The 17,712-nt window shown below is 45.0% G+C and overlaps 1 protein-coding gene across 3 annotated transcripts in view; it reads left to right on the plus strand.

Annotated features, from left to right (window-relative positions):
• Positions 1 to 17,326, plus strand: part of CBL (Cbl proto-oncogene) — a 404,076-nt gene extending 386,750 nt beyond the window's left edge. For all 3 annotated transcript variants that reach the window (XM_069224841.1, XM_069224840.1, XM_069224842.1), the window contains 2 exons: positions 10,645 to 10,836; positions 11,138 to 17,326. In XM_069224841.1, coding sequence (XP_069080942.1) covers positions 10,645 to 10,836; positions 11,138 to 11,403 — 458 coding nt within the window. In that variant the 3' untranslated portion in view covers positions 11,404 to 17,326. The remainder of the gene's footprint in view (positions 1 to 10,644; positions 10,837 to 11,137) is intronic.
• The last annotated feature ends 386 nt before the right edge of the window (positions 17,327 to 17,712 follow it).

Genomic DNA, 17,712 nt, shown 5'->3' on the forward strand with positions numbered 1-17,712 from the left:
GGGAGACTCACAAAAACCAGAGTCAGTTCTGGGTTGATTTTGTGGACTTTTCAGTGAAATCATTAGATGGTTGGTTGAAAAAGAAGTCAGGTGCAAGATTATGATGGGCTTTATAATTTGATTATGAAGCAACATCATTAAGTAACAATACTTCTGAGAAGTTGCATCAATACTGGTGGACCTGGGGCCAATCTCATACCAAGAGCTGGGGAAGAAGGCTGATCATTAAGTTAGAACAACTCTAAAACTACAGAACAGGAGTGCTCTGTAGGCTCCCAAAAATCTGTGTCTTAAGACACCTCTCGAAACAAAAGTGGGTTCCAGGGTGGAAACTGGGATGCCACAAAGGCATGGTGCTTTGACTGCAAACAGACAGGGTACCGCACCAAGCACTCTTCTTTTCCTAAAAACAAACCCACTTCTGAACCCCCAGGGGTTACTAGTGTAGCCATAGAGGATTCTTCCTCTGACGTGGAGGCCCTCTTAGCCTTGAACTGGAAAGTGGCGGCCAACAGATGAGTTGGAGATTCCAGAGAGGAGTAAACACTTCCACCACCTGCTGGTGAATGGAATCCCAGCCACTACCCTGAGGGATATCTTTGCCAGTCACACCTTTTTGCATGACAGGCTGCTACTCTTAAACCAGTATATTCCGGGTGAGACTGCCAGGATGAGGGTTATCGCAAGGGAGGTCACTGATAGGCCTGTGGCTTTAGTGCTCCTAGAAAAAGCTAGGTCCCTTAGCTGGAGAGGGGTGGTAGTTCGTACAGACCACCACCTTCATTATCTCCTTGGTAATGGCCTGCCAGAGGTTGGTCTAAGCCCACAAGAGGGCTGGTCCAGTGCCAGCCCTTTTCCAAGGATTCTGGAGGTTCTGCCCCTGCAGTGAATGCAAGTAGCCCCAGATGAAAAGGCAAAGAAAGAAATGTAGGAATGGTAGGTAACTTACAGCCAAAGTTCCAGTGAGCCAAGGAGATTCTGCTCCAGTAGGGGAGAACTCCAAAGTTGGCCCTGTGAAGTCCAGCCTGACCGACAAGAAGTCCTGACTAGTTAGGCAGCCTGAGTGGTGGCTCCTCAGCTAACAGAAAAGAAAGTGGATGGCGGGTGTTTGCGACAAGATGTAGTAACCCCCTCGCACACTCTAAAACAGCAGACAGGCATCCTGAAGCCAGTGAAGCCTATAACTTAGCCCCTTCACCCTTCGGTGGAGAGCTAAAGGTGTGTTCTGGGCGCTACCAGCTGTCAGTGGCTTCTGCTGGGTATTAGTCATTATGGCTGCACTGTCTTTGGCATGGTGGTCTGACCCCATGCCAAATAGCAAGATAGGCCCCCCTGACCCTGTTGGTCATGGTGAGGTTACTCCACTTGTGGGTGACCTCTTTGGGTAAGCTATGGGTTACCCTGGCTAATATAGGGTTAGCTCAAAGAAAGCAGCCAAAGACCATTCTAAATGTGGCCCTAACACTGAGGTAGGTCAGATTCCAAAACGAACTGACCTAGACAGTAGGATGTGAGGCAGATTAGGGCCTGCAACCACACAGCCTGCTCCTTCACTGTTCCTCGCCTGAAAGACTAGGAATACTCCCAGATTTGGCGGAGTCTCCAGGCGTGTTGGCTGGGGGGGTGGTTTGTGTAGGGAGCTGGGTTCTGGTTACGGTGCCCCCCCCCCCCCCCCCCCCCCCCCCCCCCCCAAACAAAAAACTCACACTCTCACTTCTCTCTCACACACTCAGGTTTTGCCTGGGTTTTAGATGCAGCATTGACTGAAGTGCAGTGGGCTACTGCTAACCAGGTTGCCAGTGTTCGTTACTTAAAACAAGGCACCTGGTCATTTGTTTCCCAAGTGACCAGGCCCTTTTGCCCCTATACAAGCGGTACCCATGGTACCTAGGGCATGGGTACTGAAGAGAGCCCCTCAGACATGCAGCCCAACTTGTGCAACTCTGAGGGGCCCATAATCAACCTTATGCACTGTCATTGCAGTTGAAAACACAACATGGCACACACTTGTGTGCCATGCCCCCTAAAACACTGCTTGAAATATCTGTAAGTGACCTGTACAGCAGGCCTTCAGTCTTAAGGCAAGGTGCATTATATTACAAGTGAGGGCATATATGCATGGACAGCTATACCCCTGCCATGTCTTTGTCTATTCTTAGACATAGTAAGTGCACAGGGAAGCCATTTTAAATACATGTGCTGAATATTGGTCTACATATTAGCTTCTCTGAACTAGGGATGTTTGGTATCAAACATCTCGTACTAATAAACCATCACTGATTCCAGTGTTGGATTTATTAATACATGCACCCAGAGGGCATCCCAGAGGGCATCTGAAAAACCTACCAACCGCTGGTGAGCTCACTGACTGGTTCTGGGCAGCCTGCCACCAACAGACAAGAATCTAACCAACCCAGGGTGAGAGCCTCCTCTCTCAAGGGGTCAGAAAAAAAAACCTTTCTGGGCTGGGGGTATTACCCACCCCACAGGATGACCTGCATTCCAAGGCAGCATCTTCAAAGAAGCCCACTGCCTTTGGTATGCAGATCTGACCCTCCTCAGAGGAAGATGACAACCCCCCTGCCCCAGGGCCCATCTGGCACCTGGACAGGTGGGAAAATTAGCTATACAGGAGGCGTGTCACACTTCAGACTAGGAACACCCCTAGGGTCACCAGCCTGAAGTGGACACGATCTTGCGTGTTTTGGAATTTAGGACCTCTGTACAAGGTGATGCCCACTCCCCACAGGAATTGGTCATCTAGGGGGCATGGTGACCCCAAGAGTAAGTAGCCCATTGGCGACTACCCTTCACTTAACACTCCCTAAATTGAGTATTTAGGGGACCCCCTTATACCAGATCCTCAAATCTTCGCTGGACACAAAAGGAGGAGTGGACAAGAAGCCTATTGAACCAGAGAACAGAGGAGCACGACTGACATGGCGGCCATCCTGCCGGCCTGCCTGCTGCACCCGGCCCTCAAGGAGCAACTGACCTGTCCTGCTGCCTACAAGAAACTGGGAGAGTTGCCACTGCTCCACCTGTCACCAGGAGGAACTGCTACCCTGCATCCTCAGGCACCCAAGAAAGACCTGACAGGACTGGGACTGCCAGAAACCCGATGTCTGAAATCACTACTGCATCCAAGCCTCCCAGCGCGTGTTGAGGTAAGCCAGTGGTGTCAGCATGGTCTCCAGGCTCCCCAGAAAAGAAGCCTGTCCTGTGCTCGCCCACCCTAGACCTCACAACGGCTTCGGCAGACCCCCCTGCAACTGTGAGTGACCAGGAGACATAGACCTGGCTCCCTAGGACACCTCTGCACCTGTCCACACCGGACCCAGGAGAAGAGGACTAAGGGTGCCCCCACATCTCCCCACCTTGTGAGACCTGAGCCCACTTGTTGTCTTGGTCGGACTGGACCCCCAGGCGATGGCTGCAGTGTGTTTCTGCAGGCCCCCCTGCAACCGTGAGGAACTTCAATACTGGACCCGATGCCAGAAGACACCCCTTTACCCTACAGCCCAAGTAGGAGTGGACTGACAGTGTCCCCACATGCCCAAGACCTCAAGGATCGAGCCCCAAGTGGTTTCTCCTGGACTGTCCTTACAGTCCATCCCTGCAGCAACTGTGTAAATCGACCAGTCCCCATAGACTTGAATGAGACACCTGATGCCATAGCACTCCTCTGCCTCCGGACGCACCAGAGCTCCCTGAGGTGGCCTGTTAGTATTGCCTTGGACCTTGCCCCAAACTCACCTTAAGTCCAGGAGATTGGGTCCCATAAGTCGTTGTGCTCTACCTGGTTTGCCATCTTTGTTTTCCATCTTTGCTTTCCTTCATAGAATTGCATTGCAGCTTCCTGAAAAATTCACTGTGTACTTTTAAAAACTCATAACTCAAAAAGAACTCACCTGACTCCAGGGATCTTGGTATCAAAGTTTATATAAAAGTATGTTATTTTTATTACTCCAGTATTGGAACTTTCATAGATTCACATGCTTGACTCATTCCCCGTCGTCGAGGTGGGAATCCCCGTGTATATTATAATAGCAATGTAGAAACAACTATTATGGGAAAAAGGCTCAAAGGCTTTCACCTTAGTAGCCTATCCTTGTCTCTTTGAATAAAAAGGACCAAACCCAAGTCTCAGCCAATCAGGCTTCCCCTCCCTCTAGAACCCTCCTGTGAGAAGCCTCATTCCCTCAGATTTTCTACTGCACGTCATGCTAGGGAGTCTCCACTGAGCTCTTCTTAGTCAAATCTGCAAAGATCTATTTCTAGTGCTTTTTCTACCAGAGAAAGAAGATTTCTTCAACAGGCAAGGCTTCATACTTATTCCCTGGCCTAGGGGAATTCTATTTTCTCAATTTCAACATGTCAGATAAAGAAAAGAAAAGCCTTTTTAGAGCCTGCAAAACCTGTGGAAAGAAGAGACTTAATTTTGAGGATCCACACAAGGACTGCATTTATTGCCTTTACCCTGATCATGTAGCCAAGGACTGTAAGGTATGCAGAACGTTTTCTAACGAAACTCTCAAGGACAGGGAGGGCAGGCTACTATTTTGGATGCAGAAGTTGAAATCCAGATCAAATTCTGTTTCTGGTTCCAATAGTGAGGAGTCGTCGTCTTCATCAAGAAAGTTCCACAAAAGGGGCAGGTCTCCTCAAGCTCATCATTCTGAGGATCCACCTAAAAAAGCTTTCAAAAAGACAAAACAAGTGTCTTCTAAAGCTTACAGCCCTTCCAGTTCTCCTCACAGTTCTAGATCATCCAAAAGAGACTCTAAAGAGCATTCTGTTTCCTCAGAACGCAGTTAAAAAGCCTTTTCTGAGCCCCCAACACCACCTCCTGTGGTAAAGCATACTTTCAAAAAACCATCTGGAAAAACTACGATGACAACAGCATCGACGTCCGCATCGTCGACTGCAGCGTCAAAGGGAGTGTATAAGGCCTCATTGTTGACTGCCACAACGCTGACTATCTCTACAGCAGGTACTGCTTCAACGATGGTTACCTCCACGACATCCTCATCGATGGGATTTTCAGTCACGTCGTCGACGATCAATGTAGTCATCGCTTCACCTCCGTCGACGAAACCGTAGGTGAGACCGTCAACGATGACACTGTTACAGATGTCGACCGCATCGTCGACAAGAGTTTCACCGTCGTCGCATCTGACTCCGACGATACCACTGACGACGGTAAAAAAAATATATATAAAAAAATCTGAGTTGCTTTCGCCATTGCTCACATCACCAAGTAAGGTATCATCATTGGTACCTACAAATCTTTTAGAGGAGGAGGATTCAGAGGATGAGGGCCCGTTTGGGTTTGCACATAGCCCTTCAGAACTGCATGTGAAGTGCCAGGACTTGGACGAGGATATTCAGCATGATCCCCAATCTTTTTATTCGCAGACACAGCAATATCCTTATCAAGAAAAAATGGTCCCTTTGCCGGGATCCCTTATAGCGGACTTAGAATTGATGTTAGAGGACTACAGAAGGCGATTTCCGCCGGCCAGCCCGGAAGTACAGCAGCCATCTTTGCTAACTTCTGTGCCTCTTTCTTCCACTCCTATTCATCCGGGGGTACCACCGTTGGATGTACCACCACAAACACCCATATCAGTTCCGACACAAGATCTGTCAACATCGGACGAGGACAGAGAGGAGGGAGAATTGCCGGATGCAATAACAGAGTGGGATGATTACCAAATTCCTACTCCATCTTCCCCTTCCCCTGTCCCGATAGTTTCCCCTCTGGGTTATATCGGAAGTTTTCACAGTTTGCTAGAAAGAGCTGCAAAGAGGTTTGAGCTGCCATGCCAACGAAACAAATGGATTGGTTCCTTTATGATCTTAAAGAACCTTTTCAAAAGAGTATAAAATCGATGTCAATAGTGGACTATATATGGGATAAAGGCAATAAAGTGATGAAGAACCCGGCTACAATCACTCCTGTCCGGCCTCATCTAGACAAAAAATATAAGGCACCTGACCACTCCCCGGCCTGCCTCACGGGACACCCCAAACTGGACTCGGTCATTACCCAAGCTGCGCAGTGCAGGTCCAGATACCCTTCGGCACCAATATCTGCGTCGCCAGACAAGGGGGGTAGAAGACTGGATAATATAGGGAAACATTTCTCCTTGATGTCTTCTCTTATGATAAGAGCCTCTAACTATTTGGCTATAATTGGCAGGTACGACAAACAATTATGGGCAGGCATTGCGCCCTACTTAGATCAACTACCAGAGGAATCAGAGAAGGAAGCAAGAAAAATCATGCAAGAAGGTGAAAGGTCTTCCTCAGAAGTTATAGACTGTGCGATGGAGATCGCTACCATGGCGTTTCGGCAGCTGGCAGGTGCGGCTGTCTTAGGAAGGCATGGTTGGCTCTGTGCAACTTCTTTTAGACCGGAAGTTTAAAACAAGATTCTAGACTCACCTTTTGACTGAGAAGCCCTCTTCGGAAAACATATTGACGACGTCCTGCAGTCCATAAAGACCGATACGGACACAGCCAGGTCCCTAGGCATGCTACAGATTACAAGGCAGCCCTTTCGGGGTGCTAGAGGTCGGGGGTATTCATCTTACAGGGGAGGATTCCAACAATATGGATACCCCTCTGTCTCCGCTACGTCTCAGTCCTTTCGTCCTCAGTACCAGCAGAGGCTACCTATGCAAGTGGCATATACAAGATCAGCACTAAGGGGAAAAGGAGGAAGACAAGCAAAGGACACAGGACGCAGGCAATGACTTTCTAGTGACTCTGGCTATGTGCATTTCCATGAATACAAAAAAAAAGGGGAAGGATTTCACACAACTTTCACAATTAGCAAAAAATTACATCAGACCAATGGGTCTTTAACCTGATTCAATTTGGCCATACTTTGGAATTCCTGCAAATTCCACCTGTAAGAACCCCTCTTCCATGAATGGTGAAACACTTATAATTGCTCAAACAGGAAGTCAAGTCAATGCTCCTCAAGGGAGCTATAGAGAGAGTTCTGCATCAAGACAAAAAGAAGGGATTGTATTCTCGGTTCTTCCTGATACAAAAGAAGTGGAAAAATTGACGTCCAATCTTAGCTTGCAGGGATTTCAATACTTACCTCAAGAAGCAGTCATTTCATATGATTACCTTAACAGATATCCTGTTCCTTCTCAATCCGGGAGATTTCATGTACACCCTCGATTTGCAGAACGCATACTTCCATATCCCTATACACCCTTCCCACAGGAAATATCTCGGATTTGTGGTAGCCGGAGAGCATTTCCAGTTCAAAGTGCTTCCTTTCGGACTGAAATCAGCCCAGATAATTTTTACCAAATGCCTTGCTCCAGTTGCAGCCTTCCTCAGAAGACACAACTATCAGGTCTTTCCGTATTTGGACAATTGGCTCATCAAGGCCAAGTCCAGATCTCAGGCACTGAGGTCGACATGCGCCTGCGTGGAGCTATTCCACTGGGCCTAACCGTCAACCGCGACAAATCCGCTTTCCATCCCTTAACATGAAGGACATTTCTGGGGCCAGTTCTGGACACATCTAGCAACAAGGCAACTCCTACAGAAGAGAGGCTGAAAAAACTTATATCTCTGGCCAGGCTGCTGCAAAAAAGAAAGTCTGTTTCAGTCCGCCTCTTCAAGTCCCTGTTGGGAATTATGTCCTCCTGCATTCAACTGATAAGATTCTGTCGTCTCAGAATGCAACCCCTCCAGGAACAGCTGGACCTTCAGTGGACACAGTCCAAGGGGTCTTTCGACATATAATTAGGATAACGAAACCCATGATATAATCTCTGGCTTGGTGGACTCCGGAGTCTCACTTGTCGGTGGGACTATCTTTTCTCCTCCAACCAGCTCAGTGGGTAATCACTACCGATGCATCTCTTGAAGGATGGGGAACCTTCCTTCAGCACTTACAAGTCAGAGGCAAATGGAAGCCACATCAGAGGTCTTTTCACATCAATTACCTCCGAATTGAAGGCAGTCTGCCTAGCGCTTCGCGCTTTCCTTTCAGAGATGGGCTCATCAGTACTCATTCGGACAGACAACACTACACCTATGCATTATGTCAATAAGCAGGAAGAAACAAGATCTCCTCTCATCGAGAGATTCTTAGCGCATTTGAGACTGGTCCATCAGTCACAAAATAAACCTTCGAGCAGAACACGTCCTGAGCGTTCAGAACATCATGTCGGACTCTGAGCAGGTCAGTGTCATCCAACCACGAGTGGGAGCAGGGTCAAGGAGTGTTAAATTGAGTTTTCTCCCTATGGGGAAAACCAAACCTGGACCTCTTCACCACCCCGCAGAATGCAAAATGCCGGTTCTTTGCAAGTCGGGATCACAGTCGGGGCTCTTGGAGGGAATGTGTTTTCGATGGCATGGTCAGGAATTTATGCTCACGCTTTTCCTCCGATTCCCCTCATACCGAGAGTACTGGCAACGATCAAGAATGAATGCTGTAGACTTCTCTTTATCATTCCGGCATTGCCTCAGCAGTATTGGTATACAGAGCTGCTTCTCTTCTCAGAGAGCCACAGCATCCCTCTTCCAGTTATGCCGTCCCTCCTTACAATGAGCAAGGGTCAAATTCTCCACCCGGATCCAGCTTCACTTCACTTGACAGCCTGGCTCCTGAACACCATGAATTTGCGCACCTGAATATTGCTTCGGAATGTAGTCATCCTTGCCAGAGCTGCAGCTGACAGTACCAATAAATGTTATTGTCTGAAGTAGAAAAGGTTTTGCTCATGGTGTACGCAGGCTCGGGTACATCCTTTTTCTTCATCACCGGAGCAGATACTACCTTATCTTCTCCATCTGGCCAGATCATGTTTGGCAAACTCTTCGATTAGAGTTCACTTAACAGCAATTTCCTGCTATAGACATAAGGACAACGCACCTCCTTTGTAGTCCGCAAGGGTTATAAAACTTTAAAAACTATTTCGATCTTTCCCACCAGTCAGACCTCCTCCGCCATCGTGACAACTTAACCTGGTGTTGTCCCAATTGATGAAACCTCCTTTCGAACCGATTCACAAGGCAGACTTAAAACTTTTATCCTGGAAGGTCGCTCTCCTTATCGCTCTTACATCAGCCAGAAGAGTGAGGGAGATCCAAGCATTTACTATCCAAGACCCTTTCTTACAGTTCAAGAGAGACAGGGTTGTCTTACGGACAAATCCTAAGTTTATATCAACCGGTGGTGCTAAAGTCATACTTCCCAAATCCATCAACACCGGCAGAGCAGGCTCTTCATTCATTGGACGTTAAGAGGTGTCTAAAATTTTACCTGGATAGAACTAGGCATTTTAGGAAATCAAATCAACTTCTTGTGGCATTCAGTGCTCTTAGAAAAGGCCAGTCGTCCAAGCAGGGAATTGCAAGATGGATAGCCTCTGCTATTAACTATTGTCATACAGTGGCAGAGAAACCTTGGCATGGAACAACTCATGCACACTCAACAAGGGCAATGGCGGCATCCACGGCGCTCTTCGCAGGAGTGTCCATTCAGGACATTTGCAGGGCAACCACCTGGAAATCAATGCATACATTTGCGAGGCATTATGGTCTGGAAAAAACACCGCAGGGTGATGTGGCGATAGGACCCAGCGGTATTGCGACATTTATTCCGGTAACGGTGAGCTGTTGTATTTTATTAATTTCTTTTTCCCGCCAGCCCAGTATGTTTTGCGCACATTGTATAGCATTGTTTTTTTTTTTTTTTTTCATTGATGGTGCATTATTTATCATGCTACAGTGACTTTTTTTTCTTTGCGTATTAATTGCTTATGTAATGTTTCTTCTCTCATTCATGGTGATGTTTATTTCAGTGATTGTGGTGATATGTATTATACAGTGTGCTTCATTACTGCTTGCTATTCTGATTCAAGCATGTGAATCTATGAAAGTTCCAATACTAGAGTAAGAAAATTAGTTACTTACTTGTAACTGTAGTTCTCCAGTATTCAAATATTTCATAGATTCACATGCAACCCTCCCTCCTCCCCTGGAAAGCTCACCTTTGTCTGTTCTCCTCAGAGACTTTGGCACTCGTGCTTTAGAAAATCTGAGGGAATGGGGCTTCTCACAGGAGGGTTCTAGAGGGAGGGGAAGCCTGATTGGCTAGGACTTGGGTTTGGTCCTTTTTATTCAAAGAGACAAGGATAGGCTACTAAGGTGAAAGCCTTTGAGCCTTTTTCCATTATAGTTGCTTCTATATTGCTATTATAATATAACGGGGGACTCCCATCTCGACGACGGGGACTGATTCAAGCATGTGAATCTATGAAAGATTCCAATACTGGAGAACTACAGTTACAAGTAAGTAAATTTTCTTAATTAGTGTCTGATTTCTTTATTGTGTCTCACTGTATGAGTCCTTGCCTTGCATGCTTAGCACTACCCTCTAATATGCCTAACTGCTCGACCATACTACCCAAAAAGAGGGCATTTGGGCTGGCGTGCTTCTGTGATACCTCTGGGGATTGCTTGGACTCTTTGCACAGTGTACCTCACTTTGGTCTACTATATAAAGAGCCAGCTTCCTACATCCACTGTGCCTATTTCATTTATTCTACATATATTTTTCTTCTGCCAATGTGTATGTTAACTAAGTCTAACTCTGCTCAGGTGAGGAGGAGTTGCCAGTAGGGATTCTCAGCAATGGGCCAGAGGAGGCAGAGGAGGAAGAGGACTGCTATGATGTTCCCAGGCCACACTTGCCGGCTGCACCCAATCGTCGCCCGCTCGCTGATGTCACTGGTGTTTTGCCTGCCTTCACCCGGTCATCTCTGGACAGTGACCATTTGGCATCAGCAACAGGTGCGCACCATTACAACTGTTCCTGTCAGTTCAATATGCATGTTCCTACATTCAACTTCACATTGTCTGAGTGTGATAAATTGTTCACTATGCATTCTTCTACTGGGCACACTTATTTTTTCCAGAATTATCATTCCTGCTATCTGCTGCAGCTCTGCTTGCTTCTGCTTCTGTTTTGTCATTCTGTATTTTGTCACTCGTGCCTTTGTCCTGCCCTTCTTTCATCAGCTACTGTCTGTCCCTAGAGTTGTAAATCACTTTGGTTCATGGAAATTAACCAGCGGCATTTTTGTTGTTGTAGGTTTTGTAGATCCATCCCAGGTTCCAGAGAGACCTCCAAAACCTTTACCTCGACGGATGAACTCAGACCGTCGTGCTGGAAGCTCTCCACAGGCCGCAGCCAGTTCATCCACTCCACCACAGCTCTCTGGCGAGATAGAGTCTCTCTTAAGCCAGGGCTACTCATATCAGGACATCCAGAAAGCACTGCTTATAGCACACAACAACATTGATATGGCAAAGAATATTTTGCGTGAGTTTGTTTTCCGTGCTCATGTGGCTACATAGCGTTCTCCCCCTTTTCTGTGAACTCTCCGGGACCAATGGAGCAAGAAGCCCTACGGCTTCAGTGTCTGTGTGCCTAGAAGGCTGTGAAGCCCTGTGCGGAGGGACTTTATGCTCCAACCCTGCTTCACGGACTAAGGTGAACTAGTGCCGGTTTGCAGATCTGGCTATCGGAAGAAACGGACGAGGCTAGCACTGGGAGAAGTCATTTCTGACATGGCTTTCTATTTCCCAGTTTCATTTCCATGCAGATTTGCCTGTGGTGGTGGTGCACATCACCACATGGCTTACCCCGAGGTGATTCATTCAGGTTCCATTCTCCCTGCGTAGGATGGGAGGATGGAGGAGGAGCTGTGAATTAAAGGAAGACTTGAGAAATCCTTGTCCGCACTGGAGGGCGGGTAGGAATTTTCTCAGATGCAAAAGTGCTGTTTCATAATTTTCCAAGGGAATATTCAACTGGTGTTGTCGCTCATTGCACATGATATAGGGACAGATCACTCCTCTCGCTTTAAGTGGGCCTTGACAGAAAATAGTGGATGCTTTGCTGTCAGGCTTTCAAAAGCTTGTCCAGCTGCCCCTTCTATTTAGTGTGGTGTTTGCAAACACCTTTCTGCTTAAACAGCTAAATGCTTTGTGTGGGGTGGACCTGTGTACGCTGAAAGCAAGGGTTAATACATTTTTATGTTTGTAAGGTTGGCATTGCAGCTTGGAAGGCAGATGGCTTAACTTGAGGCTTTATCGAAAAGCTCTGGCCATATACATAACCAGTGGGTCCTGGTGCAGTTTGTCGTCCATTGCTGGGCATGTAAGAGTAGGTTGAATGTGTATGGTGGGATGGTTATTCTTACCCTAGCGGTCCACAAGGCCACCAGCTCTTTTTCTCCAGCATTAATGGAAGGATCAGTGCTTGAGGATGTTAGCATGCATGATTGTCAACCCCGACTTGCTGGATAACTGCCAGTGACCAGATCCTTCTTACTAAAGTTGCCCTTTATTGCTTGTACTGGTCAGTGTGCACCCTTTTGATGAACTTCGACCTGCGGTTGTACTGTCGCAGCTATGAAGTACAGTTTACCTCTTTTGCAGAATTCAGATTCTCTGACAAACAAATAGAAATCCAGTGATTTTTACAAAAAGTATGCAAACGATTTCTCTGTAAAAGAAAAAGAAAAATCACAATTTGCTATCTTGCCGACAGAAAAGGCTCATTCGGGGGGGCGGGGCAATTTCTGCAAGAGTAAATTTTGCAGTTTGCAGCATGGGTTGAATGTGAGATCACGTGTCTGGTCTTCGCATTTGGAAAGTCTGAAAAGTGAGCTCTTTGGCTCTAATGTTACACACTCGTAAATGTCTGATTGAAGGAGTGATTTGGAAACCAATGTAGATGACTGTGGAGAGCCAGGGCTACCCATCCTCTCCTCAGATTTTATTGATTGTGTCAATGACTGTTTCGCTCCACCTCAATTTTGTTCTCCTGTTGTTATCCCAGGTCTTTTTCATTATTGTTTGTAATACTTTATTTTTCACACATTAGGTGCTTTGGCAGGATTAATTGCTTGCGGATGTTTCCTCTGCTCAGCAGCACCTCCAAAGGAGCTGCTGTTTAACTTTTATCAAAGTGACTGTGAATTGGTTTAGTGAAATTATACAACATGATGCTGTTGAGTTTTGGGGGGAAAAAAATAGCTGTGCATCGCAACCCATACTGGGTTAAATTATTGGTGCGAGTTCTGTTTGAGTGTATCAAGTCAGTAGGTTGCAGTCTTAGCGTTCCTGCTTCATTTCTTCCTTTGTGTACCTTTAAAGTTGTAACCAAGGTGAGGACAATAGTAGGGAGATTTCTCACACCATCAACAGGCCAAGTCTGTGGGCACCAGGGATGAAGGAGGCATAAATGCCGAGCTGACGGCAGAGATCTTCTTCATCTTATATTGAGCACACAACTCATCATGTCTGAGGGACTTCTACGTTCTCTGAAGGCCAGTTACTTTTGTGCAATGTGTGTGCTTCGTTAGAAGCACGGTTTGTCCCAGCGTTATGCCCACAGAATGTGTTTAATTGCGTTGTTCAAAAATGGTGTTCACTTCCATTACTGATCTTGAAAAGAAAAATGTCACAACAGTTCTGCCATTGGGAGTCGCTTGTTTCCACTCCTGCCCACAACAACCATCTAATGTGTGCTTTGCCATTGAGGAAAATACTCCCATTTCTCTAAGGCAAACAACCCACCTTTCAGTCTCATGGCATTTTCCTCGTGGCTCTGAAAAGATTTATTATAGAAGTGCCTAAAGTCCTTTATGCCCTGTACACTTTGGTGGTTTGAGGATGCACCTAAAAAATAGCACAGACCATTTAACCACTGCTCATATAGGAGCTTTGACTCTTCTGCTTTTGTATTTCTTTTTGTTAGAACACCTGTCATCTCATCCTTTGGTTTTTGTGGCCCCATACCTCGACTTGATGCAAAGTGGCAGCTTCAATACCATTTTAAGTGTAAAAATCCAAACGTTTTTTATCTTGTGCCCTACAAAAATAGTGTATTTCTCTGATTCTATGATCACTTGCAACACGTTGATTTTCTCGAGCCTGGCTACTTGGTTTGTTTTTTTCTAATCATAGCCTTGCCTTATGTTAATCCATTCAAATGTTCATTCAGGATTCCGAGTAATTGCAGGACGAAAAGGTTTGATCTAGAAGAAGCTGGTGTTTTTCCAAAAGATTGTGGACTGCTGATTGACTTATGTAAAACTGTAGTGCAGTTGGAGTCTTTCTCACCAGAGATGTGAAATTATTTTACATTTGACAGGCTGTTATAGAACGTGCACTAACGTACACGTGTACTAAAGTTCTAGATTGGTATTGGCAGTTGTTTTCATATAAGGTCTTATATTCGAGGCTGTTGTGATGAACTTGTGTGTTTTGAGGTTGAATGTGGATCCCCGAGTCACAGCTCATAGTCTAATCTGTATCCTAGTGGAAACCTCAGCCAAAACCTTGGAATTGATATTCGCTTGTCACATGGGGAAACTTCCTTCAGGTTGGCAAGTGGTGGTTCGCTTGTGAATAAAAAAACATCCATCTTCAGTAATAATCGAAGAGTTCACTGGTTGCACGTTTTCCTCCCAGTGCCATCTGTGAAGAGTAAAAACAAAGCACACTGCATGTCCATGGACAGCTTTTTTGCTTTCACTGCTCAGTGTTAGTAGAGACGATGCTCAATAGCTTCTGTTCACCTTTTGCAGCAGTGCTAAGTGAACAATATTCCATCCTTTTTCATCTTTTGTTCTGTTAATAAGGTGGTCCTTTTGCCGTCTGCTGGACTATGGTGGCTGTTTGCAGCTGTCCTTCAGTGTCTGGTTGTGTTCAGAAGCTGCTGTTATACTCTGTCGTTTTGCCTATTTTCCAACATGACTTTCATTTGAAGTGCTTCGGTTAGTTGAGATTTTGGAGGCCCCTTGCTACATGTAGTTTGCTTTTTCATAATTACTTTTAGGTTTACGCGTGGTTGTCTCTTCAGTAACTCAAAACCATTTCACAAACCGTTTTTCTCACTTCAATTGTCTTATCGCAGGGACTACCCCGATGATTTATTTTTGTTATTTTTGTTATTTTTTTTTAACAGGAACAGGTACTCTGTGCCATCTGATATTTGTTAGAAACCAGTTTTAAAACTTTTGATAATTTTAATCCTCCTGTTTAGGCTTGGGGAAAACTTTAATATCGTCATTGAAATGTACATGATTTCCAGTTGTGTAGTTTGCATGGGAGGATTGTTCATGACAAACCTGTCTTGCTGATTGGCATTTTCTGATGGAACCAGTTTCTGGCCTGTATTGTTTCAAACTTTTTTCCCCAGTGAACTACACCCGTTCTTGAAACAAAATTGCACAAATTACCACAAATCACATTTTGCTCTCAAAGTGTAGTTCTCGGAAATGTCAATGGATTTTTGCAAAATTTCACTAAACGTACGCCATTTTGTACTCTCCTACTGTTTTGCATCAGTGGGCCACTTCAAATTTTCTCTTCCTCCCTTTGTAAGACACTTGCATGTCACTCGGTTTCCTTTTGAAGCCTGGCGGAACTTCTGTTCTCAGTTTAAACTATTCCCCTTTTCACTCTGGTAAGTCTGTAGAAGATGGGGACGCTACTGGAATTCCTCAATAGTTATATAGAGTAGCTGTCCTACAAATCACAATTAATCCATTCATTGCCACCTGAGAGCTTAAAATATAGGATGTGAACTACCTTCGGCTGTAGCTTTTTCATTTATGTGCAACCCATGATAACATGCCTTTGTGCAAACTTGGTCGTACTTTCCATCCAATATATATTTCCAGTAAGCAGCGCGGAGCTCAGTTGTGCACAGTTTGTGGCTGATGCTCTTTTCTGGCCACGTTGCACTCGGCAATAAGCTGTTCGTTCCATGATGGGACACTGTCTGGTCGAGATCACTCAGCATATTTTCCGTAATGCTGACATACTTCTGCCACATGCTTTCACTTGACTTAAAAGTGGAAGAGTTTGATATCGCTGCTTTGTGCAGCACAGGATTTTCTGGTGGTGTGTGAAAAATGATACTCTGCAGATTGTAATTGCTTTGCCCAAAACAATGGGCATGATGGCAGCGATGTACTGTGAACCTCTCTACCATTGTTACAATTGTTTAAATGCATGGGCCTCCCCCAACCTTTTACTTTCCAGCCGATGTTACTGCAGTGATATATTAGCAGTATCACAGTTTTCACTGGCACATCTATGTACCTCAAATGACTAGTATGGTGCAGGGTCAAAGTCCAACTCATTTCATTACAGATAATTTTTGGAACATTGTGTAACTCATTTTAATAAAGGGTGTAGGCTAAATATTATCAGTCTAGCGTTACAGGTTTTTGTAATTGTTTGACTTGGTCAGGGAAATTACTTTAAGATTCAGTAAGAAGGGTTGCATACTGGTATAGTGGTGGTTAGGAATAAGCTTATAACTTTTAGTGCCAAATACTGTAAAGCATCCTGCTTGTACTGCATGCAAAACACGATTCCAAGTACTAACAAAATACTACATTGGGAGGGAATTACAGAATAATGCGTGCTGTCATTGTCCATAGTTATGGTGGCCGTTCCACTCAGAAATCTCTATAGCAGCACCTCTAAAGACCTACCAGAGAGATCATAGCCTTCCTGTTCTTTTCAAGATAACTTCTTGCACATCCAGGCAAGTCAAAAAAAAGAAATATGCTCGCATCCCTCTGTTCTTGGTCTAACAGCCCAATTGGCAAAATGTGCTCAATTTCACTCTGGGGCCTTAATGACTTCAGCTGGCTGAGTGAGGACCTGACTAACTCTTATTCTTTTTCACTATGTTACACCACCCGTTTGTTAGCAGGCCCTTAAGTATCTGCCAGCTCATATGTAATCTGCCTCTAACCTCTTGAGCAATGAACATCTGTCTGCTGTAGTGTTCGTCTCCTTTCTGGGGCCTTAACGTTTTTAGTAGGTCCTATGACTGGTCATTGCTCTTCTTCACACCGGGGCCTTAATCTCTTTACTAGGTCCGGTGCGACCCCAGGTCACCATTGCAAGTATTATAAGGACATTAATATAAGACTTTTCTATTAGCTGTATTTAATCCTGTCAACTTGTAAAGAATTAATAAAACAGAAGATAAATATTCTTACAAAAGAGTAGAACAGTTTTAAGTTTTATTGGGGTGTCCCTTTTTTTGGTTTGCTGAAGCATTGTTTAATGTCTAGAAATTATACTAATGTTATTTATTAATTTCCCAGTGTACGCTGCCCACTAAAGAGCTGATCATTTTTATTATAAATTTTTGGATGGGAGTTATCATGTATCTTCTGTCCAGGAAATGAAAAAGAAACAAAAAACATTTTATTTTTAAATAAATTTTCTTTGTTGTAGCAAACATGTGATGCATCGTTCCTTCTGAAGGCCGTGTGAGAAGACCATTTTTTGAGTTGGGAAGTAATCCTTAAACGTAGTCGGGGTGCATATGAATGAATGAATGAATTGAATAATGAATGAATTATTAGGTACAAAGCTATTGGGGCAGTATTAATTTCTTTCTTTTGATGTTAGTTTTGTATTTGCACCATGTCTCTCCTGGCTTGAAGGCAATGTTCCAAAGGAGTTTGTGCATATTGAACTGGAAGAACAAAAACTTAAGCTCTTGGTACTTCGCTGTTTTCAAGGACCGATCTCGCTATGCCTTTAATTCTGAAATCACTGTAGCTCTGGGAGGCTTTTCTGTATTCGCCCTTAACTGTTCCTTAATCCTCACAGTTGTTCAAT

This window comes from Pleurodeles waltl, chromosome 3_1 (assembly GCF_031143425.1).
Source record: "Pleurodeles waltl isolate 20211129_DDA chromosome 3_1, aPleWal1.hap1.20221129, whole genome shotgun sequence".
In the NCBI taxonomy this organism is placed as follows: domain Eukaryota; kingdom Metazoa; phylum Chordata; class Amphibia; order Caudata; family Salamandridae; genus Pleurodeles; species Pleurodeles waltl.